Consider the following 25359-nt stretch of genomic DNA (forward strand, 5'->3'; position numbering starts at 1 on the left):
TTACATTTTGCCTGTTTCCAAATTTCTTATCTTTACTTACATAATCATTTCTTCTTCCTCTCCATGCCCTTGTCTAAAATACAGTGATGATATCTGTTCACATGCATTACGAATTCCATGGTTAATGGTAAGTACTCAGAAAATAAAGCAGTGTTACTGTGAATAGCACATTGAAAACCTCAGAACAATAAAGAGGAGTGTCAAAATCCTGTACTGAATTTTAAAAATTAAATGGATAAAAATATAAAGAGCACCCTCCCACAAAAAGCAGTAGCCACTGAGATGTTCCTGAGACTAAAATCATCCATCTGATATTGTGTTTTGCATTATTTTCTTTATATGATCATTATCAGTCTTCCTTTTACTTATTTACATAAGAATTTAATTCATACTCCTCAGTTCCAGCAAGCATTAATACAGACCATTTTGGAACACCAGTCTGATCAAACAAAATTATCAGAACATCAGACTGCAGTCATCACAACAGTTTAAACATGGTGTGCAGTCCTAACACCTGAGCCAGTTAATTTCCTGGCAACGTTTATCTGTCTTCTGTCTTTTCCTCTTATGTCCCTGTCCTCGCTGCTAATTATTCTGACTTGTAGCTTTTAATAGCTGAGGCCTTTTCTCTACCACTGGCCCTCAGAACTGTGCTGGGGAAATGCTGTGGCTTAGGAAAGGAGGGGGATCCCTGAGTTGTAAATTATTGTACCAGTGAGGAAGTGGAGAAACTGATACAATATTATTTTAAAACAACCTACACAAGAGTATTCTGAAAAAAACAACAACCCCCAAATATATTTTTCAGTGAAAGGTGTGGGCGACATTCAATTTCTGGTGACAAATATTTAGCATAGACTTTTCACTCTGAAAAAGTTTCTCCCTTCCCCTCTGAACAAGGGCAAATCTCTTCATTCTGATTGCAGGACTGTAAGTATTACCTGTCCTTATCCACAATAATTGTTCTTTCCATTTTTTTATTCATGAAAAGAAAAAGCTAATGAAAGTCATCGCTTCTCTTAAAAATACTGATTTAACCTTATAATTTTGAGATAGCTTTTCCTCAAAGGACACCCCAGTTTCTTATTTAAGGACAGTATTTTCCTGTGGAAATTTTCAGGAAAATTACTATGTTGCCTGTGGCAGAGTGAGCCACAGGATTTTGGAGCTCTTAATTCACCCCATACAGGACTAACCTAACACACACATGTGCTTTACCCAAATCCTTCTCATCTACACAAAAATCTTGTCTGTCCTATTTGTGTTCCCACACTGCTCAGCATTTTCCCCATGGTTAGCACCAACATTTATGCTGCTTCATGCATCCCATCTCTTTACTCTCAAGGGTTGGCTCCTCTCTTCTCCCTGAAGTACCTCCATCTTTGCTGGTTCACAAGTCATGGCACTTGGTGAAAAAAAATTGTAAAAGGAAGGAACCTTATTAAAGTTTGAAAACAAGTCCCTATGCACAAAGAATACTTCACTTTTTTACAGTTTCTAGTACCCATAAAATTAATGGTGTCCCCTGGTGGGATTTCAGCAGGAAAACTTCTCCACTGCTGTTCACTGGAGAGTCCATCCTCTGGGATAACACATTTAAGCAGTGGGGGGACAAACATCCAAGCAGCTTCACCTGGCAAAAGGAGTGAGAATGTGTGAAAGAAACAGCCCTGCAGAGACCGAGGCTGGCGAAGGAGGGGCAGGGGGTGCCCCAGGGGCTGGAGCAGCGATTCCCCTGCAGCCTGTGGTGCAGACCATGATGAGGCAGCTGTGCCCCCACAGCCCAAGGGGGTCCAGAGTGGGGAAGAGATCCACCTACAGCCCATGGAGCATCCCCATGCTGGAGCAGGTGGATGTGTGAGAGGAGGCTGTGACCCCATGGGAAGCCTGCAGTAAATTAAGGGCACATAATAGTGGATTTTTTTTGGTTTTGTTGTCCAGAGAAAAAATGTAATTTCAGATGTTCAAAAATAAAAAAAAAAAAAAATGCTCAATATTTTGTCTTTTGTAAAGATTTCTGTCCCTTCAAATTAGATCAGTTTCTAAACAAAAGCATCATTTAAATGTGAAGTATAAGTGTTTCATTTTGGAAATATTTACTGTTTCCTTGTTTCAGCCTTCCAGAAAGAGACATTCTGCAATTTTCTGGAAACTGTCCCATATTCACGACTTTTTTCACATTCTGCAAAAAATGAGGTTTGGATTTGTAATTTTTTAGCTGGCAGGGGTGGGGATGGAGTAAAAGTACAACTTATTTAAGAGTTCACAAGGCCTGAACTTACAAGTTTGTGTATATATAAATATATATATGAGAAGTATAAAATTCCATGGGCTAAGTAGGTACTTAAGAGAGAAATAATTGAAAATGTCACTTACAGAGAAGCCTTAAGACTGCTTTTTATTTTGAGGAAGACATGCAGAAGAATTTTCTTGGAGGTTGTGCCGAAGACATGATAAAGAAGTAGCAGAAGTAAAAATAGCGAGAAACATGAGGAATAAGTTTCTCTCTAGTTTCCCAAGACTAAGATTTCCTTTTTGATATTAAACTGAGCATTGAATAATCCTCTCTGCTTTTAATCTCTCTGAACTCTGCTGCAGGGTTTATCTTCACTCATCAGCCTCCTGAGGAGAGCCAATGAACGGAAGGCAGAATTGCTCAGCCTGTTTCCTCGGTGTTTGCCTGGGTTCTCAGCACAGGAAGCTCTGAAAAGTGCTCTGAAAAGTCAGAAGGAGGAACCTCTCCAGCTTTGAGGAGCCAGTCGATCAGGGGCATGCACAGCTAAAGGAGAGGCATGGGAAAGGGGGAGAGAAAACGCTGACACTGGCTGCTGAGGATGTACTGGCAGGCAAGAAATGCTCCCTATTTCCACCGTTGAGTTGGTGGAGGGATGGATGGAGTGATGGAGCTGCCTGAGCCATGAAAGGAGGAACCAACATGAAGTTTGCTGGGAAGCCTGTGTATGTTTTTGTGCTGCTCTCCATCACCATGGTCATGAGATTAGCAGGTGAGTGTAACTGGGACCAATTGGCCATTGAGATGTAAGAATGGGAAATGCGCACAGCTCCTTTCTTTTCTAAAAGCTCTAAATAATTATGTGGCTTTTATTAAGTGCTAAAAATTATGAAGCACAATTAAGATATGTTTTCCCAGTAACCACTCCTGATCCTCTTTTCTTAGTGGTCACAAGGCTGCCAGGTATTTTCCCTGTGACTTCCACATAGGCAACTATGTAGTGACCTTTAGCTGGGAACATGGTTTGTCACAAATAGCCTTTTTACTGAGACCTCCAAATCCACATCATCTGAGAAACTGAGCCTTTTGACACACTAAAAATATGCCTGGGAAAGTGTTTGGGAACTTGAAGTTTTTGGATGTGTAGTTTCTGCTGAAGAGAGGCTGCAGGCACTTAGAAATAGGGCAGGGCAGGGATCTCTTGTGTCTTTCAGAGGAGAAGTGGAAGGTCTCTGATGTGCTGATAGAGGGGAGCAGCTTCTGGAATTTTGTTCTAAAAGGCATGGCCAGTATCAATATGGGAAAGGCTTTTGTACCAAGGGCAATGGCAGTCCAAATTTTCTGTCTTTTAGTGTAGTTGACTTTGTTCTAATGCAGTTTAGCTACAGCAGTTCATGTTTCCCACATACTGCTCATTTGCATTTTTAGAGCTTGTGTTCTTCCAAACACCATCAGTCATCACAGCAATCCAGGGATTTGATAATGGAACCAAGGATTTGAGGAGCAATTCCAGAAACTTAAACTGTTTCTGTGTAGGAGGAAGAAGGTAGATAGGTCCATGAGAACCAAATCAAACTTTGGACATCTCTGAATAACATGTAACATGCATGTGTCCATTCCTATTATGGACAGATAGAACTTAACTACAAGGACATGAGTTATTTTATTTCACTTGGTCAGAAAATCAAAATATCTCCTTTGTGATATTTTAAAGCAAAACAGATGCTGTCATTGTTGACAGTGATGGAATACCCATCTATAACATATTTGGTGTATTAATGAGGGAGTCTAAATGGTTACCTCAGTGCTAACCACTGGAAAAAATTTAAATATTTCATGAACATTATTAAACTTTGGATCACTCACCTCACAACAAGCACACTGGTGGTAGAAGATCTGTCCCTATTCTCTAGGTAAAGAACTGTCTCAAAAGAATACTGAGGAACCTGCTGAAGTTCATGCAGATCGATTATGGTAGCATCAGAGACAGTCCACATGTTTGAAGACAGTTGCCCAAAAAGTAAAGGAGTGTAGATACACCACAGATGAAGAAAAATGGGGACACAAAGGGGAATCCTACTGGCAAAAATTATTTTTAAAAATTCACTTTGCTGGAAATATTAAGAAAAAAAGTCCAGTGCAAAAAAGCAGGGGTTTTTCACCCTAAGGTATTTGGATTTTAATTTCTTGGTGTCTTGGTAAACCAATTATATTGCCCTTCAAAGAACGTAGGAAAAGATGTTCCATTAAAATCTAATTTCACACCTGAAACCTCTTACCCCAACCTGCTCCCAATAAAAAGCAGCCTACATTTGATGGGAAGCTTTTAGCTAGCACTGCTCCTAAACTTGTTTCCTTCAGTACTAGGGTGATTCTTCTGAGCAAGATCTAGTGGCAAGGTTTTTATTTCATCAGAGATCACAGGCTAAATGTGTCAAGCTGATCCGATGTGCAATATTCTGTCCAGATAATTTTAGTCTTCTGTGTTGCATGAAGCTCAGAAGGAACTGTGTACCCCTTTCTGAAGACTACAGCAAGCTACTCTGAAAGAAATTAAGTCATGGAAAATTTGTTGTATGTAACCAGACTTTATCTCCATTAACATTTTCCTTAACATTTCCTTAATGTGCTGTTTTGTGTGACTGGGTTAGTTTTAACCACAGCAGATGGGGCAGGTCAGAAAAAGAGCTGAGGTTGCTTCCTAATTTTCATACCTAGATTTGCCTTCAGGTAGAGTTGGATCATAAGCTACTGAAGCTGCTGGGGCATGATCTCTACTAAAAATCCTTTTGTGACAGTCCTCAGTAGTAGCAGTGAAAAAGACTCAAGATTACAATATTTTTGGTAATGCTCTGAAGATTTCTCTAGTTTAACTAAGCACACACAACACCTCAAGTGGTTGTGTATACTCCAAGGGAGAGTGGTAAGGACAGGCAAGATCTTCCATGAGAATTCCATGCAACAAATCAGTTTTCATTGAAATAACATTTGCAGCATTAGACTGGGTAAGTCTTGCCTCTGTAGTTTATCCTGTGACAATGGATATGTCCAAGTTCTTTGCAGGATGATGCAAGAAAGCCATTATCAATAATGAGATGCATTTCCTTATGGTTGTTCATTTTTATCCATAGTGAAAAACTGAAGTCGGTGACATTGTGCTGGAATAATAGACTACAAGGTGAATAAAATAAAGTTGATTTACAGAGCAACCTAGCTACAGTTCAAGTTTGCCTGAATACATAACTTCCTTGAATGCTACTGCTTTAATTTTGTTTCTTTCCTTAATAAAACCAGTATATTCTTTTTCACTAGTGTACTAATGTTTTATTGCCTTTTGACTCTCTCAGGTGATGTTTCACTGCACCTGTCTCTGTTGCCTTCTATTCTAGCTGATGGTGGAATCTTGCTTCAGATACAAAAAATTATAGCCTAAAAAACCCTGTTATGGTAGACTTACATTTGTCTCCATTTCACTATTTCTTTGGTGCTCCTCTGGGACTGTGTGCAGGAATCATTCTGACTTCTTTTACCCTAGATACATCTGAATCTAAGCAGCCTGCTTTTCTCATCCAAATTCTTTAAAAAGAATTCTGTACTATTAAATAAAGCAAAAAATTTTCTTAGAGCACATCCAAATTGCCACAGTACAATCTTCCAAACACATCCTTATGAGACGTTTTACTTTGTTGTGGTCCAAATGCAGAGTGCGTTCGTGTCTGAACTTGTCTGCTTTCAAAACCATGGAAAGAAGGAATTGCAGTCTTCCAAATTCACCATACATTTCATTACTTACAAAACAAGGAGATTTTCTTTAATTATGAGTGCATTTCTAGAGGTACGTGCTACTTAAAACTCACAGCTGATATATTTTGTAGTTAGAGGTGCAATCATTCATAAGAAAAAAAGCGTAGAGGATTTTCTTATGCTGCTTTATCTTGGTGTTGAGTAAGACAAAGCTGGGATGAGAACTGCAATGCTAAAGGCAAGCACTAAACAAGGTATGATTGCGATTTTAACCATGTAAAAGTGAGGTCAAAAATATGTTTTTAAAGCATTTTCTTACCTACTCTCTACAAAATATGAAAAAGAAGGCACAAAATCTACAGTTTGCAGACAATGATCTATTTCTGTTTAGAAAGTGCTGCTTAAGCATAAGTGAAGAGTGCTTGGTTTATTTTTCTCCTCTAGTGGATAAAGTTCACTTTTTCTCCTCAAAAGGCCAAGCTCAGAACACAGAACAAAATATAAAATAATCTGTATCTGTTTCTACACTGAGAGCTGGAAGCACTTTGTTACATGTGGTGTCACAGTGCTACGTTGAAAGCAATACTACCCAAGGCACTTGGACATCCAGTGCAAATCCCTTTTGCCTTCATCCATTCCAGCTCACATTCTGCAAGGAGGAAGATCTACTTACTTTGCACAGTTCAGAAGTAGCAACGTTCAAAGTTTACCAGACTGATATACTATGTGACAGTTTACTAAGTTTAGTGATGGTTTATTATCAGCTGAGGATTTGGCCAACAGTGTTTGTTCTCATTTAAACACCTACTAATTTCTTCATTTAAGGAGTGTACCCATCCTTTTTTTTTTCTACAGTCATATTATATTGAGACATAATCTATATACCTGACGATAAATCACTGTCTCACTGGATTGAATTCCAGGCTTTGTGTTAGAAAACACCTTTCATAAACAATTTAAGCACCAAAACAAGCACCCATTTTATTAAAAAAGCTGGTTTTAATACTGATTAAGGTGTGGTTCTGTATTCTACTTTCCAGTCAAAATTTGTTGTACTACTTGTTTTCATTATTATGACATTTTTAGCTGGTGAATTTCAGCACACATCTAACATTCTACTCATCAACACCAACTGGTTCGTCTTGTATGACATATCAATTCTTTACACTAGTAAGACTGTTCTTCCTGCTTTCAACAAATTTCCTCACACACTCCTGATAAAGCCAATGCCATTAGTAAAAAATTTAAATGGAATTATGGCAAAAATCATCTGCTGAGAAATATTATCAAAAAGCTACCTTTAACCTGGTACCTCCATTTAACGGCAATTTCTTTCTCTCCTTAACCCAGTTCTTTATCCATCATGCAGTTGTACCTTTATTCTTTCAGCTTAATTTTTTTCAAGGGGACACTGTATCAAACACATCTCTACCTAAGTGAGCTTTAGCATCTTTTCATTGCCTTCAAAATCAGCTGTCTTGAAAGACTGCTTGAAAAGATACTGGAGAAAGCTTAAGAGAATTGAAAGATCATAGAAAAATTACACACTAGAAACTGGCAACTGCAAAGATATATTCCACCTTGAATGGGAAGACTGAAACCTTAGGATCATTGTTTAGGTCTATCAGTGCTCTCAGGCCTCTGCAACGTATAAAGTCAAGCTGAAGTTTGCAATCTAAAAAAAATCCAGCCATTCTATGAGCACTTCACATTGTAAAACCAATGACAAAGTGCATGAGGTTACTATTTCAGCTTGCATGAGATAGCAAGGAAGAGTGACACAGTATTGGTGGCAAGAAAAGTACTGCAAGTGGCATGGTAGTGGTGATAGAAATGTGTTAAAAGTAACAATTTTAGTATGAGGAAAAAATAAATTTCTGAAGATAAAGAAAAAGCCTAACTAGAATGAAATGAGACTAGGACATCTATTCAAGGAATAATAAGTACAGATAAAAGAGTGTGAGTGTGAAACTAGCAATAAAGGTATAAATCTTTTAAGGTGTCCTTTTAAAGATACATCCGTGCTGAAAAAGCTGTGATCTAGGTGTCAAGAAACAGAGTCATATGAGCTATGTCAGCTATTTGATGTGTTTCTATAATGAAATTTAAAGTAGTCTATCTACTTACTTCTCACCTGAAACACAGGGGTGGTTTTTAGCCTACACTCCATCCTGTGCTGTTGTGACTGTTTCCATGGTCACAAAGCTACACTATATAAGAGTCTGTCAGTACAATATCAATTCCTACCCTAGTACAAAACACTTCTATTTGTCTCTCATTTCATTCCAGACTAGCCTTGCTGGGTGTCACAGGAACTCTGTGGCAGTAGAAGGGGAAAACAGATACAGAACACAGACTTGTATCTGAACTCTTCCAAGCATCCGGTGCTGCCTTTTTAATTATAACTTGCTGTGACTCATATACAACATTCATTCCAAGATACAGTTAGTCATTGGCTGTGGTATGATCATTTTTTCATAGGTTTAATATCTGCAGGGGATATAGAGAGAAAATGCATCAAAATGCTCTGGTAAATTATTACTGTACAAAATAATCAATAAGATGTATGAGAAATATGTCTGAGAAAGTAAAGAAGTCCCTTATAGTGCAAAAAACCTCTTTAACAGTCAAATTTTGCAAGAGGCTGTCATGGAAATTGAGGCAATAAAAAGTTATACTGTGGTTTAAAACCTGCTATGAAGAATAAGAGAGGCTGGAAATCTTTCGTGTTTGAAAGCAACCAAAAACACTTTCAACCTCCATAGCTGTCTCAGATTTTGCAGTGATTCCCCTCAAAAGTTTAGTAGCTTTACAATCAAATGTTCCTGTTTTTAAAACCTTTCTTCTTTTAGTGTGAGAAAGTCTCTGAGAAACAGGAGAAATGACGAAATAAGTGATACTGCAAAGAAGCTGGTGCAACTAGTTATTCATGAGAGCTGTCAAACACACTGCATAAACCACACTGAAAAAACAAAGTCTTTTCAAAATACAGTAATCTTACCATGACAACAATAACAGCACATTTTTGAAACACAAATGTGAACTCCTCAACTGAGTTTTTTCCTGAGAGAGAATATGTTCATTTTCAAACATAAAAGTGGAATCTGTCAGTGCGTTGGAATGTTCACTCAATGCAATAGAGCTTGAGAACCTTCTCAGACATGGCTTGAAGTCTTCTGCAACAGTCAAAGAGAGACAATGACAGATGGCATAATTAGATTTCAGAGGCTGGAGTCAAATTGGAGGACCTCAGTCTAAAAGCCTGCTACTGTCAGATGAGTCTCCAAGGTGAAACCTGATCACAATGGATTTGCATTAAAATGTTTCAGTCTGGTGCTGTACAGAACTCCCAGAACTTGACTCATCTGTTTTCCACATCAGTGTGGTATACAGTCTTCCTGGTTTCCTGAGCTCTGCTTTTTCTGGCTAACAGAAAAAATGATTGCTATTTTCCAGAATCAACTCAATTGTGAAGAACATGACTGAAAATGAGATGCTATTTACAATAAATATGTGACCCTTCATTTAATCTCTCTTGTGTGCAATGAAATAGTTAACAGTGCTGACATTTTATTACCATCCTACAGTTCTCACTGCACCAAGATGAGCTTGATAGCTCACACCTCTTCAAATCACTTGTTCTCTGCAAGCCTGAAGAGGATGAGGCCTTTGCTGCATTAATTATCCCCTTTTTCAGCTACAGTAAGCTGTCAGTTCAGCTCAGCTGTAAGATGAGATTTCACCTTGAGAGGTGTAGCTGCGCAGTGTGCTGGTTTCAGTAGATAAATCCTTTGAGTAGATAAATGCTGATGTGGATGCCATATACCTGTCTTAATGCACTGGTCATAAACCAATATCACAGAGGAAACAGCTGCATACGACTTTTGGCCACTTTGCAGCATGAAAAGACCATTCCACAAAACGGTGGTGTGGTGAGAGGTCTGAATTAAAACATTTGAAGCACTGGACCTTTTCTCTTTATCAGAATGGAATTCTGGGCTGGTTTTTGGCAGAGCTAATTTTCTTCATAATGGTTACTGTGGAGCTGGACTTGTGCTGGAGATTGTGTTGACATCACAGGGATGTTTTGACCAGTGTTTATACAGAGCCAAGGCCTTTGCTGATTTTCACATCACCAGTGAGTGGACTGTGGGTCCAAAAGAGCTGGGAGGGAACACAGCCAGGACAGCTGACCCCAACTGGCCATAGGGATTCCAGACCATGTGGCATCATGCTCAGCACATAAAACTGGGGGTAGAACAAAGAAGGGATGCTTGGAGCGATGATGTTTGTCTTTCCAAGCCACCATTATGCATGATACAGTCCTGCTTTCCTGGAAATGGCTGAACACCTACCTACCCTTGGGATATTTGGTTTTTCTTGTATGCATAGCTTTTGATTTACCTATTGACCTGTGAGTTTTCTCACCTTTCTGATTCTCTCCCCCTGCCACTTTAGGGGGAGTCTGCAAGAGCGAGCCAGCAGCTGTGTGGGGCTTTGTTGCCAGCTGGGATTAAACCACAAGAAATACTTCTGTTTGTTTAGTTCTCCTGCAGAATAGACATACACCCTCTAAGTTTAGTGAAATTCCCAGAGAAAAGGGGAGCTTGTGTCTTCCCTCAGAGCTGCTGAGTGCATGTCCAAGAGCACAGGCTGGGGCAGGCAGGAGGACAAAGAAAGCAGATCAGGAGACCTTGGAAAAGGACCTGATTGTAGCAGACCCACAAGAAGTCATGGAAGTGAGGGAAAATAGGCTCACTTGTGATCATGTAAAAAATGTGCAACCTGACAAGTCAGCAAAAGCTTGTGGAGTAGAAAAGAGGACTGAGAAAAAAAACCTATTCTTTAGGGGCAGAGGGAATGGAGGAGATTTATTTTCATGTCTTTTACTTTCATGAGTAAAGCCAGCAATTCTGTGTCCCCTGCAGAAGTGTCACTTTCTGGCACGTTGATTAATGTTCTAATAAAATATACTTTTAGATACTTAGATGGCCTTTGGTATGCTCATTAGAAAGAGAAGGCAGAATGTGTCCAATTTCAGTCCAACATGAGATTCTAGCAACATCTTCAAACTGGAGGAAATGCTAAGGCTGACCAGGAAGGATAGGATAGGGATGAGGATAATTTCTATTTAAAGAACTGCCTTTGTGCTTGGGGACCCCATAGTTATTTAGATATTAAATTCTGGGAATATACATTTTGGATTGCTTCTGAATAAAGCTAACTCTGTGGTAAAAACTAGCAAGTTTTGACTTTTCCTGAGGTTACATTTTAGCTTGAAATAGAAATTTCATCAGAAATTTCTATGAAAATGGATGAGATTATTCTTCATGTTTTGGAAGCTCCCCATCAAGTATTACCTAGGCCAAGTCCTATTTTGCTTGTGAGTCACTGTTAAGTCACTTCAGACACACAAATTAACCAAACCTTCTAGGATTTTTGGCAGACACATTCTTTTGTAAGAAAAAAATCAAAAGACCATGTTTCTAGCAGCATGTACCAAAAAAAAAAAAAAAACAAATCAAAGGAGAAAATTCACAATTAATATTTATACTAATGCTGCTTACCTTCACTCTAGTGATAAAAGAGGCTAGTAAAGTGAAGACAGTTTAGCCTTTTATATTAATAAGACCTCTTTGCAAAAGCAGGGAGCTGTATGATAGGATAAGCAAGAGGATTTTTTTACTAATTAATGTTCCATCTGGGGAAAGTTCTTGTCTTACTAAAAGTCTTTTGAATTAATTACATGATACAGGGGATTTCATAAGCCTTCTACAAATTTTATGTAAACCTAAAATTGTATTTAAACTTGATTCAGCAGACTTTAAGCTTTCTGATGTGGTTTCTTATTTGAAGTGAATGGTACCTGATTCATTCAGAGGAGAATATGACAGAAAGGCATAGCAAAAAGCACCACTTTCACTGCCTCTTTCTTTACAGCCTTGAAGCATGAAAACCCCTTATGTTGGGGAACTTTTACATTGCACTGAGCTCCTTAGGAGATGCTGAGTTGAAAGACAAATAAAATGTTGCTGCTTTAGTATATAAATGAAAGTGTATGCAGTTGAATATGCACAACACTTTTCACAATTCTTGCTCAACATTTGCAAATATTATCCATTTAAAAAAAAATCCAGCTACAACACACTGGCTGTTTGAGTGCTTAGGTTTGCTTAGTCATTTTCAGATGAGGTCAGCCATACTCTGCATGACTCAGAACTCTGAGGCTCTCAGCAACATTACACTAGGAGAGGAAATACTTTGTTGTCCAATTTTCAGAGACACTCATTGAACTCATCCAGAAACTATCACAAGACAAAAGCTCCTTTCAGTTCCGCTCTTGGTAAAATCATCTCAGTTTAAAACACACACCTCACATTTTCTTGGAATGCCATTAAGGAGAAAAATACTTGTCATTTAAAAACACATCATGAGTAATAATGCATCACAGAACACTCTTAAGAGCTGAAGTGTGTTCACTCAAACGATACTTAATGCTCAAAATGAAAAGGCAAAAACATTTAAAGGACTATATAAGAAGTTAAATTGCAGTAAACTGTGTTCATTTTGCAAGACAGAAATAATTTCTCAAGAAAACAGTCAAATAAAACCAAAACTAGTTGAGCTGGAATGGTTCATTCACCTACATTCAAAAAGATTATGAGATTTCAGACAATATTATTAAGGTAAAACCATCTGTAGTTTTCTCAAAGAGGCTAATAGTAATGATATGACTAATTACTTCAAGTTGATGCTCATTAAGATCATTTCTTATAGCATTGTGAATGTTCCAGAACTGGGCTTCACAATATTCTGGACAGCAGAAATAATATAATTTCACATCTGGATAGGGGGTAGTGAAACTCACCAAAATCATATCTTGTACCACAGAGGAAGACTGACAAGGGTTTGACTAATCATGCAAAGACTGAATCTTCTAATTCATTGCATATTCCAGATGAACTTTCAACTGCTGCATTTTAGTGCTTGTAAGGTTTGGGAATGGGGTTAATATTTTTGGAATAACTTGTGAAAAACTTATTTGTCAGTACCAATCAAATTGGCTAACTTTAGCTGTCTGTCCAGATTAATGCAGGTTTTGAAAGTAGTACACTGATTTTCTCCTCAGACACACCTTTCAGACTGCTACTAAAACCATTTCTCAGCCAAAGGAAAGAGCAACTTGTGTTCCACCAGTGACACAGAGAATTGAGAGATCAGTGGTTACTGTCCCAAAGTTTAAAGGCCACCTACTAAAGGAGGAAATGAGTGAAGTGGTAAATAGAGGTTTGTTTGGACTATAGCTATGGGTATTATTCCTATAAGCCCATTAATTGCAAAGTTTCATTCACATACATTGTGAAATCTTGGGATTGCTTGCTCTTAATTTGAGCAGAAGCCAAAGGACACAAAAGTCCCATTCCCTCACCTACTCTTCACACTGGATAACAACCTGCACCTCAGACTCTTTTTCTCTCAGTCTCACAAGGGCCTCACAAGAGAGGCTGCCTTTGTACATGTAGACAACACTAATGCACATATAATAAAATCCTGAGACATGAGGCAAAATCCTTTCCTCCTACACAAAGCTCCACCAGTGTTATGTGCACCTGTGTAAAGCCTGAGAGGTATAGACAAGGCCTTTGTGTTTGCCTTGATATGTGATATCCAAGTGTTGGATTTCATATGAATGCAGAAGTAAAAGCTGTTTACTTTGTTGGAAGGAACAGTTCCAGAGAAAAGCCACTATCATGTGGCCAGGTGCAATTGTCATATTTCTGTATTTTAAGCTCTGGGAGTAACCCACGGGAGTATTTGTCCAAACAAGCACAATCTTTGGATGCGGAACTGCTAAAGGCAATGGGGGGGAGTAGGGTCCTCCTCCAGTATCCAGTCTTATCCACTAAGATGATGCTCAGTAGGAAATTTGTATTTCAAGGGTTGGCTGTGATAGGCCACTGGCTCCATAATCCACAGCTGTAATAAGAGATGACAGACAACGTGCAGATGAGCACAGCCTCACGCTTGTTTGTAGCACTGCAGACACTTCCCTGTGAGACCACAACTCCTGGGCTCCTTCTCACATGTTCTCTTTTTTTCTTCTCAGGGAACAACACAATGTTAGTGACCGTAGGTAAAAGCCCAGTTCTCATCTGCCCTATCAAAGGACAAATAAGTATGCTAAAATGGACAATAACCCCCAAGGCTGGAGGCCTTTGCACCTTGGTATACAGGACTGATAAAAACATGACACTCAGAACAAACTGCAGTGACAATATAGATTGGAAATTCACAGCAGGTCCGGCTGCTGCCCTTGAGATACGGCAAGTGGAACTAGCCCAGGAGGGAAATTACAGCTGTGAAGTGGCATCAACAGATGGGAATTTCCTCATGATGTACCACCTGACCGTGCTGGGTAAGGAATGTGCAAAAGTGGAGCTTTTGTTTTTTTATAAAGTGGAGAGAGTAGGATTAGATTAGATATTAGGAAGATATTTGGTATTGTGAGGGTAATGAGGCACTGGAACAGATTGCCCAGAGAAGCTGTAAACGTCCCAGTGCTACAGGCCAGGTTGGGTGAGACTTGAAGCAACCCAGGCTTGTGGAAGGTGTCCCTTTGCATGGCAGGGTGTCTGGAACTAGGGGATCTTTGAGGTCCCTTCCAACCTAAGCCATTCTGTGATTCTATGACTTGCTGGGATAAACTCATGCATTTCATAGGGAGTATCTCTGTGTCTCCTTTCTCCTTATTTCCCATAACTCTTCTCCCTTCTGCTGTTCCCTTTTCCCACTGTCTAGTTAGACATGACAGGTGTGAAGCAATTTCCCAAGTGCACACGGAGGATATGAATGGCTGTGATAAGGCTCAACTGGATGGGTGAGAATTGTGCAAAAGGGAAAAAGAGAGCTGTTCTTCATCTCTGGTGTTTTGGCTCTACGTTGCTGCAGTGGGATGGGATGGGATAACACCCTCGACCTTACTCTCTTTTCACTGGGTTAAGTTTGGGTTCATTTTGGGTGGAGAATGAGAATAGCCCAGTGCAGCAGTACCAAACTAACTCCATGCATCTCCCCTTGCATTGCAGCCCCCCCGAGGCCGAGCCTGTACTGTGATGAGCGGGGCAGCCCCGTGTGCGAGGCAGCCGCAGGGAAACCACCGGCGCAGCTCTCGTGGGTCCCGGAGAGCATCTTGTTTGCAGAGGAGACAGGCCACCAAAACGGGACAGTGACTGTTCTCAGCAAATTCACAGCGTGTAGCACCAATGTAACCAATGTGACCAGCTGCATGGTGTCCCACCCAGCTGGGAACTGGAGCCAGTCCATAGCCTGCTGTCCCTCAGGTGAGCGTCCTTTTGTGTGCTCAGTGCTCAAACCCCTGTTCAGTTTTGTCAGCTCTTGTTCCTTCTAAGAAGAAAAGTCTCTGAAAGACGCAGAAACCTTCAGAGAAGTCCTATAAAGACAAGAGTATCTGCATTTCCCCAGAAACATCACCAGCTTGTTTGCATTCTGGACACTATTTCCTAATGCTTTCTTCCCTAAGAGGGATATATATAAGTGTGGAAGTATTCTTTTGGTATTGGAAATGCTTTTGGAAACAGAAAGCAGTCATGATCTTAATGTTTAAATAATCACTTAGAATGAGAATATTAGGGTGTTTTTTTTTTTTAATACAAGTTTTAATGTCATGGTAAGAGAGATGGAGAGCCAAGTCTTGAGTGGCTACCAGAAAAAAATACATTCCCTCATCCCAAGTTGTGAATGTCTGATACTGTATGACCCTTGGGTTCTGGTCTTTGGTTTTATTGTTGCTTTTGGGAATATATATATATACTGAGAAATACTGAGTCCTTGAGAGGAACTCAAGTGTGGCTTAGTGAAAATATATTATGAATAACCACTGTGAGATTTGTGGAATCTACTTTTGCCTCTGACACGGACTCCATTTGTGTTTCTCAGCAAAGTTTAATTTCTAACTTTCCCTTCTGCTGAAGGACATTCTATTTGTTTTGCAAGCATGCTGAAAATGCATGTATGTACTAAAGCAACCTTAATCTTCTGCTGAAATAATAGAGAAACTGAGAAGAGGATATAACTGAGACTGTCTCTTTATGTTTAGAGAAAACCAACTTTTTCCTGTATGCTGGCATCATTACTTGTGCTCTGATCATTATCACCTTGCTGGCTGTCATTTACTGTTTCAAGCTCCACAGTTATAGGTATGTATGTATGCTAAGGTACTAAGGAAAAATTGTCTAGTGCTAGAAGAAATTTTAAAGTACTCTTTGTGTCTTGAAATCATGATTCCATCAGTCTGTGATGCTGTGAATAACCAAATTAACTACATCAGATATTTCTGTACTGCAGACACTGCACTGTGTATTGCACACAGCTTCACAGAATAATGCCTCTGAGTAAAATATAAATGGGAAGAAGTTGGCCAAGGACCCTGATTGCATTGCCTCCTAAAGGTGAACACTTCATTCTGATAGGAATCTGTGAGAATAAGCCTTCTTCAGATACTGTGATAGTCTGCCAGTATCTCTTTCGATTAGATTAGAGCATTGGTTCTTCTCTCTAATAAGTTCCAATAAATGCCAGAGGACTGAGCAATGCCAACCTGCCATATGAACAGAAGGGACAACAGATTGTATCTGTATTCATTTTAAAATTCCTTGAGTGAAGCTGGGTTCTAGTCCCTTTAGGATTTCCTATGAAGAAAAAAAAGTAGTTCTGTTTTCTACAGAAACTATTTGTGCAGTGGAAGGCTGAATTAGCAGCTGAACTGAAAAGCTCAGCTAGGTTCCTCATTTGCCTATTCCAAACTGTTTTTCTCTTAGGCCTCTTCCCTCAGAGGTGAAAAATTAGTTCAATAAAATTTCACTAACTGCAAAAAGAATATCCTTACAGAGGGATTTTGTTCTAATCTGTTTCCATTTTATGTATAATCTCCCACAAACATGAGAAAAGACCTCTTAAGAAAGACAGGGTACTATAAATTCAGGATCAAAAGTCAAGGAGAGAGTAACATGAGATGATTTCACTCTTGAAGACAAGAAAAAAAAAAAATGTTTCATAAGCTTTTGATCAAAGAAACCAAGCTATGATCCAGCCAAACATGTTTTAATACTTGTTTTCTTTGTCACAGACCATGCCACAAAACCAAGCCTCCTGAAATTGCTCCTATACATTCCCAACAGGTAAGGAGAATGATACAAATTAGATCATCACCAAATTATGATGATTCTGGTAGCCCTGGAAACATGATCAGTGAAGGGAAAACATTAGATTTTTACCCTAAGCTTTCAGCAGGTACTACTGTGTCTGATATATTTACTCTTAGCTCATTATAGGTCAAAATGAAACTTATCTTCGCTATAACTGACTTGGAGCAAACACTAGAGATGTGTTCCAACAGCAAACACTCAGCTACTGCCACCCTTTAATTTTAACAAGGAGTGAGTCACATTTCTCATGTTGTATCAGATACTCTGACCACAACTGCTCTCCAAATAATAATCAGGGAAGGGAGACAATAGCATGGGTTGGGGGATATTAAGAAAACTATTAGTGAACAAGATTAAGCTACAAGATTAACAGACACCAAGAGAAAAAGAGTATCCCTTTTGGTGTCCAGAATGATAATGTGTGAGTTTTGAAGGCCACTCTTTATCTTGCACGGTCAATCCACAATGAAAGAAACAATCAAAACAATGGAAGGAGAGCTGAGCTGCAAACTGGGAGATATTATTTGATTTCCTATGTTGCTAGAAGCTTCCTGTGTAGCTGAGCAGTTCACTTGTAAGCTCTGTGTTCTCTGCTGCCAAATCCAAACAACATCTCTACGCAGACAAGATGTGTTACAGTTATACTGTATCTGTGCACCCACAGTATACACTAGACTCCAATTCTTGTCATCAACTTAAAAACATGCTTCAGATCCTGAAGAGACTTAGTCAATTCTAGTAATTAGTATTCCTGCTGTTCTGCTGCCCTCCCTCCCAATTGCTGCTGACAGACACAGTTGCGTTAGTGTAAAATAATGGTTTAAGTACCAGCATTCTTGCTGTCATGTCACAGGACTTTTGTTAGTAGCATGTCTGTAGACTGAAACTGCAGCTGAAGAGGAATGAATCAAGGTCAAGACTCAAGCATATTTATTGCTTTTTCTAGAGAATTAGACCCTAATAATTTTTTTTTCAGGCCAACAAAAGTGGAGTAGAAGGGAAGATAAAGGAGGCAGATGAAACAATAACTCATCTTCACCCTCCAAATCTTTCACAGAAACAGCAATCCATGTTTCTTGGTACAAAAAGAAATAGAGGGTTTGCTTTTTTTCTTTAGTTGAAGAGGAGTAAATATGAGAGCATTTTTTCCCTGTCCAGATGAAAGATTTGCAGTCTTGCCAAGCTAAACTCCTCCTTGTATTCACAGTTTTTGGTTTTGTTTTGCTAGGATGACACGATGGAAGTGGAACCCTATACTACTTACGTGCAGAAGGAAAATGTAATTTACAACTCAGTGTCTGACCTGACAGTGGGGCAGAATCTTCCACAAGACCTATGTTCAGAAACACGAGTGATTCAGTAACACCAGAAAAGGAAAGAGATACTTTATAGAAGACTGGTTATAGAAAGAAACTTCTCAAAATATTTCTTTAGACTTTGGAGCAGCATAGATCACTAGGTCTATTCAAACACCTCTGCTTTCTGATGAGTCCGTAATTCCCTTTTTCCCCATTTTAGTTTCTTCCTTGGTAAAATGTGTTATTCTTGGGAAGATGTGACTGACCATATACTAGTTTTAGTTTTCTCAGCAAATAGTTTTTCCTGGCAAAGAAGTTGTGACCAGTCTTCCCTTTGCTGTTCTTGCCTTGGAGATCTTAGTTTTGTCAGTCACTTGTAGTTGTTACTTGGATGCACTTGACACTATGATGCACACGTTTGGGAGACCAGAGGAGTGTTCTGTCTGAACTAAAACAAAACACTCTTCCACCAACAGCCACTTTTTTCTAATATGTATGTTAGTAACACATTACCTGGGTACTGATCATCACTGAATACCTCAAATAGCAGAAGAATAGTAGGGAAGACTTAGTTCTGAAAAAGGAAATAGGGATAAATTTAAAAGGTCATCCACTAAGAAGGAGACTGCACTAGCATGACTAATTCGCTTCTTAGGTTCATATCCAGTATTTCGATATGCCATTATGGGATGCCATCCAGAAGAATCTGGACCAGGTAGATAAGTGAGTCAATGGGAATCTCATGAGATTTAACAAGACCAAGTGCAAGGTGCTGCACCTGGACTGGGACAACCTCTGGTATCCACACAGGATGGGGCATGAATGGATTGAGAGCAGCCCTTCTGAGAAGGGCTTGGGATGAATCAGAGTCTGGCCATGAGCCAGCAAAGTGCACTTGCATCCCAGAAAACCAAATGTGCCCTGGGCTGCATCCAAAGCAGCATGGCTGGCAGGGGAAGGAGGGGATTCTGCTCCTCTGTTCTGCTCTTGTCAGACCCCACCTGCAGAGTTGCACCCAGCTCTGAGGTCCCCAGCACAAGCAGGACATTGACCTGTTGGAATAGATCCAGAGGAGGCCATCAAGATGATTAGAGGGACGGAACACCTCTCCTGTGAGGAAAGGCTGAGAGAGTTGGGACTGTTCAGCCTGGAAAAGAGTAGGCTTTGGGGTGACTGAATTGTGGCCTTCCAGTGCCTGAAGAGAACCTGCAAGAAAGATGGAGATGGACTTATACAAGAGCATGCAATGACAGGGCAGCGGGGAATGGATTCACACTGAAAGAGAGTAGGTTTAGATTAGATATCAGGAGGAAATTACTTTGAGGGCGGTGAGACACTGGAGCAGGTTGCCCAGAGAAGCTGTGGATTTCCCATCTCTGGCAGTGTTCAAGAAGGATGGGGCTTTGAGCAACCTGGTCTAGTGGAAGGTGACCCTGCCAGTGCTGGGTGGACCTTGATGATCTTTAAGGTCCCTTCCAACCCAAACCACTCTATGATTTTGTGATTTCCACTAAATATGTTCATTTTGTGTTTCAGATCATTGGAATGATTATTTTTCTATAAGATTCTATGAAGATATGGCATTCCTCTCTTTCTTAAGAGTAAAAGCATTAAGATACTGTAAAATACTTATGCTACTCAAAACCCATAGGCTACTTTTACCAAAAACAAACATAAAATATTTTAAAAAACAAGTACAAATATATCTTCTAGGAATGTGCAATAATGTACAAAAAGGATAAAATGCTTTCTAATTGTAGTCATATTTATTTTAATTACCACAACTGAAGTTTTTTTCATTTGTATATCTAGATATTTTACTGATATTCTTTTCAATGTACTTTCAAGTTCACTTTTTTGTATGTAAATTAGCTTATCTATCTTATTGTGTCTCATTTTGAGGTGACTTATTCTCACCTCCACAAAATATATCTTGGGAATAAGTAAAATAAATTGTCCTCTATATAGTAGCAGTTCTCAAATTTTTTTGATTGATGCTTTTCTAGATAAAGTATGAACAGACTTTACAGTAAGAGTAAAGAAATATAAACCTCTGTTGACTAGCTCTTATTTAAAAGGCTGACTGGGTATTTAGTCTGATTGCAGCATCAGAAGAACTGGATTTTTCCTTTAGAGTTAGCAATATCTTTTGACACACATTGTTAGAGCTTTCTTTAGAGCTAAGCTCCCAAGGGCTATGACACAGTGCTTGGAAAACACACTTCTAAACTGATTGCAGTTCCTAAATGTATTACTCATGTAAACGGATACAGTTGGTTATTTACTCTCACTCTACCAGATATGAAGCAGCCAGGTGCTCTCCGCAGGCAAGTATTGCTTTTCTCCATTTCTGCATGTCATTTTAGAGTGGAGGGGATTAAAACTGAATATCAAGCAGCTACAAACAACTTTTAAAGGAACTTCAGTTTCCAGTGACTGACAAAGGAAGAGAGCCAGTCAACACAGGCATAATCCTCTGAAATTCCTCACTTAAAATTGGTGTTATACTGACCAGTGATCTTTTTTCCCACTAAAAAAAATAGAGTGCCATCACTTTTTAAGAAATTTTTTCTGTGGACTGAAAACTGTTTTATGTTGTTCAGTGCTCATAAATGGGGTTCATCAGCTCTAGAGGGTAGATTGTTGCCTCTTTATAAGAAATATATATAATATTTACAGAAGTGTATCACCTGCTAACCTACTGTCTAGCTGTAGGGTTTTATGATCTTTCACAGGCCTATTACACTGGACTAAATCACACAAGTTCCAGATCTGGACATTGCTAAGTTTCTAATTGGCTGATTATTTTCTTTGTCCTTTTCTTTGTTCCACATTCAGACCTGCTATGGGCAGAAAACCAGAATTTTAGTTTGTGACTGTGATAAATAATATTGAGTTAAGAGTCTTATGTGTACACACATGCACAGGTCCACTCTTGGTGCTCACCAGCAGCACAGAATTCTAGAGGAGAGAGTCCTTTTGTGCACACCTCTTTCTCCTCTCTGCACTGTGCTGCTGTTGTGGTGCAGACATCCTCCATACAAAGTGCTGTGCTGGCTGTTTTTTAGCAGCCAGGCCAGCCTGTCCTCTGAGCTCCCCAGCATGTTGCAGAGCCACAGGAAGAAAGTCAGCAGCTTTTCAGCTCATCCCGTACAGTAAGGTTTTGGCTTTAACCACATTTACCAGTGCTGTATCTTGTGCCGCAACATTTAATTTTGGTAAATTTGCATCTCGCACTTTTACTGCTGTATTTTATCTTCACAGGCATGTTTCAGTCTCCTGATGGTTTATAGCTGCCATATCTGCTCTTAACAAGCAGTTACTAATCACAGTTATCTTATGACTGTAGAGACTCCCGAGCGCCCAGCTCACACGCACAGCACGTCAGCAGATCCTCTGCTGCTGGGCATCCACAGAGTAGCTGCTCACCTATTCTTTAGAATGGCAGTGGAGTACTAAAAAATGGCTGCACCACAAACCCTGAGGCTGATTATAGCTTCTGTACATGCATCAATTTCTGGGTGTCTCTGACTGGAAATTGTTTCATGGGAACAAGATCAAGCTCGTCTCTTCATCAATGTGACAACACCACCTAAGATTTGGGTACATTGCAAATATCAGCAGAAAGGTCATTATATCCTCACTTACCTGCTTCAAACAGCTTTCCTAATAACAGAGTCCAGTAAAAGTGGTGTTTCAGACATTACCCAATCTCTGGGCAAGCATCCCAACAACTTGCAGGATTTACAGCTACATTCTCCTGCCAGTATCACCTACTCCTATTTGATGGTTTACTGCTTACAGCCTAGTTTGTAACCCTGCTGTCCATCATAACCCTTTGGATCAGTGTGACTGCTGAAGTAGAGTTATTTTCTGTTATGAATTAAAATAACCTGAGCATCTTCTACATTGATCTTATTGACTACAGAGATTTAAGTTTTCCTGTTAGAGCTGGGTGACTTTCACAGGAGCATTCTCTCTCTAGATGTAGCAGGGGTTTCTTCATACAAATCTAAAGAATAAATATACTTATACAACTCTGGAGAATGAGTGTATTGGCAAGGGAATTCAAAATATTTTTTTTCAAAGGCCCCAATTTATTAAAATTAAATTTAAAAAGTTTAAAGTCTCAAGCAGAATAAAAACTGATTCATATTTAATTGGTAGGGAAATAAAACTGTCCAGTGCATTTAGTCATAAGTAGAGAGAAAGATAAAAAAATACATTTGCACAGTCAGATCAAAACCTATTCACAGAAAATACTAAACTAAGAATATTCACTACTAAATATGTAAGAAAGGCTTCCACAGCCTAACCTTTTCTCCCTTGCATTCACCATTAAGAAATCTTTTCTCTCTGGAGGACTGAAGATGACAGCTATTTTTGACCATGTGTTAAGTTTAAAAATAATTCACCTCATGATTTTGTCATTTACCTCAGATAGCGCTGTCCTCCATCAGGCAACTGCACAAATATCCAGAAAGGTACCTCATCATTTTTTATTCAATATCTTTGCTAAAACTCTTCAATGACATCTGCTCAATAGAAATTACATTCTTAAGGATGTGGGCATACTGGAATTATTGCTAATTACATAAAGACTATCTTGTCATTTCCTTGTGGCCCTCATTATCTGCCTCTGTCAGCATTACTTTTCAATATGTGCTTAAAACTTTGGGCGTTACAAGGCAGATGATATCTTGAAGTTCTGAGTTTGCAAAGCACCTTGAATAAAGACTAGGGTTCCACCACCTTTAGAAAATACAAATTATAAACAGAATCTGGAACCCAAACTGGACAGGAAGCTTGTTTGCTAAGTATTATGATTTATACTAGCCAATTCACTCCAGGAGATACTGCTTCCATAAAAGCTTTCTCACTCATCAGTACACATGAATTTCTCCATTAAACAGATCTGAGAATCACACCTGCTTCTGTCCACAGTATCACAGGTGCTACATGCAAGTGCTAATGCTATGTAGTAATATTCCAGCCTGAGTCATCAACTCATAACACTCAATTTGCTCTGGCAATTTCCCTTTTTTGTAAGAGTATATTCTTATTGCACCATGCACCAGTCCTGCTGTTCTTCTCTGAATACCTCCTCCTGCTGTTATTCACTGAACTCCAGTAGTTATGATGTAGGTATTAGTATTACCTTTAGCAATCAGCAGTTGCAAAACACTGGTACACAAAGAAGCTCAGAGTGAGGAGATGCACACTGTCAGCTCTATTCTGATAGCATCAACATGCTTCTTGCAGAGTTCTTGAGACTGACTTGTAAAATGACTGTGTAGCAGGATAACTACTGAGATGTTATTTTGATGGCCTTTTTTAGCTTCAGTTAGCTTGATCTTTAGCCTCCCACTGCTGTTCAGTAAGGCAGAAAGTGATATGTCACTGTGGTAAATTGTGGGAGACAGAAGAAAATGGGACTTCACACCTTTGTTGCACTAAGTTATAAATTTGTTTATTCTTTATGAAAGATTCTAAGGTCTTTCACTTTATCTCAAAGCCTTTCAGACACGTATCTCTTTTTTTAGCTTTCAGATATACTTCAGTATATTTCATCCTGGGTATGAGAAATATTCTGGCTATATCCAAATGAAAACAGTAATTCAGGAACAGATTATGACCACTAGATGACAGTTTTACCTCACCTTATGAAAAACACTGCCTCAGAGAAGCATTAATTCTCTGCATACTTTCTTATTAGATTTGGGATAGTAACTAATTTTCCTACAGTTCCTACATTTTCCTACATAGAGCTTCATTTGTGGTAGAATGTTCTCACAAAAAGAAAAAAAAAGAGTAATTTTCTCATGCATAAAAACACTGAGAAATAAGGCAATTCAAAGGAAAAACAACAAAAATAACATAGTATACACCAAGAAACTCAGAAATCTTTGGAGATTTCTCCATGATATGCACAACACTCAAATGCTCAGTGACAAGTAGGTTCTGAGGGAGAGGGAGAGGAGAGGAGAGGGAGAGGAGAGGAGACTCGAGGAGAGAAGAGAAGAGAAGAGAAGAGAAGAGAAGAGAAGAGAAGAGAAGAGAAGAGAAGAGAAGAGAAGAGAAGAGAAGAGAAGAGAAGAGAAGAGAAGAGAAGAGAAGAGAAGAGAAGAGAAGAGAAGAGAAGAGAAGAGAAGAGAAGAGAAGAGAAGAGAAGAGAAGAGAAGAGAAGAGAAGAGAAGAGAAGAGAAGAGAAGAGAAGAGAAGAGAAGAGAAGAGAAGAGAAGAGAAGAGAAGAGAAGAGAAGAGAAGAATCAACGGGATCTCTAGGACAGGCATTGTAAAAGGCAAATGAGGGAGTGATCAATGATAATTCAAAGGACTGCAGAAAGGAATAGGAGTTCCCTTTCCAGCACTCCAGCTTCACAGTGGAAAGGCTCATTCTCCTCATCTTTAAGTATCAAAATCTGTCCAGTCCCTGGGGTCCACAGAAAAGCTGATTCCTCCCTGCAGACCCCACTGTCTCTCCACCTCCTTGGCTACTGTTTCAAGGCACCAGGTAGGTGTGTGTGAGGTCCCAGCAGGGAGCCAGCAAAGGACAGGGATGTCTGGGCCAGTTAATCCTCTTGCTGGTGGTCCAAATCCACAGATTTGCAGTAGAAACCTTAGGAGACATTCTGTGCCTTCAGTAAAATTCATCCCCTCAGTTCCACAGATCCCTGACCTCAATATGAGTAACAGCAGAGCAGACCATCTGGTCCAGTGGTTTTTCTACTCAGAAAACTGGGCCTTATAGTCTAGAAAAAATAAACTTCTGAAGTCAGCTTTGTCCAAATTTCCTACTCCTCTCCCTTGTATGTCCCTGACCTGTAAACCAGAAAGTTACACAGTTCTTGACAAAGTA

General features: G+C 39.4%; 1 protein-coding gene across 3 annotated transcripts; it reads left to right on the top strand.

Moving 5' to 3' along the window:
• Window positions 1-2648: 2648 nt before the first annotated feature.
• LOC111939524 (cell surface glycoprotein CD200 receptor 1-A-like) lies at window positions 2649-20470 on the top strand. Of its 3 annotated transcripts, none has more exons than XM_023941800.2 (6): window positions 2649-3005; window positions 14085-14393; window positions 15064-15318; window positions 16095-16194; window positions 17124-17175; window positions 18431-20470. In XM_023941800.2, exons 1-6 carry the CDS (start codon window positions 2918-2920, stop codon window positions 18563-18565), a joined length of 939 nt encoding a protein of 312 aa, XP_023797568.1. In that variant the 5' UTR covers window positions 2649-2917; the 3' UTR covers window positions 18566-20470. The 3 variants fall into 3 exon arrangements, with proteins under 3 accessions (XP_023797568.1, XP_086739102.1, XP_086739101.1); XM_086882976.1 differs by having other exon boundaries at window positions 2692-3005; window positions 14277-14393; XM_086882975.1 differs by having other exon boundaries at window positions 2694-3005; window positions 14274-14393.
• The last annotated feature ends 4889 nt before the right edge of the window (window positions 20471-25359 follow it).

The sequence above is a fragment of the Cyanistes caeruleus genome, chromosome 3, assembly GCF_971803275.1.
Source record: "Cyanistes caeruleus chromosome 3, bCyaCae1.hap1.1, whole genome shotgun sequence".
Lineage (NCBI taxonomy): Eukaryota > Metazoa > Chordata > Aves > Passeriformes > Paridae > Cyanistes > Cyanistes caeruleus.

What these genes read in the sequence shown, in the direction of transcription:
- LOC111939524 (XM_023941800.2), top strand. Translation starts at nt 2,918, where the DNA reads ATGAAAGGAGGAACCAACATGAAGTTTGCTGGGAAGCCTGTGTATGTT. An exon ending in GTACCACCTGACCGTGCTGG is followed by an intron (nt 14,394 to 15,063) that starts GTAAGGAATGTG and finishes CTTGCATTGCAG; the next exon opens with CCCCCCCGAGGCCGAGCCTG. An exon ending in CATAGCCTGCTGTCCCTCAG is followed by an intron (nt 15,319 to 16,094) that starts GTGAGCGTCCTT and finishes CTTTATGTTTAG; the next exon opens with AGAAAACCAACTTTTTCCTG.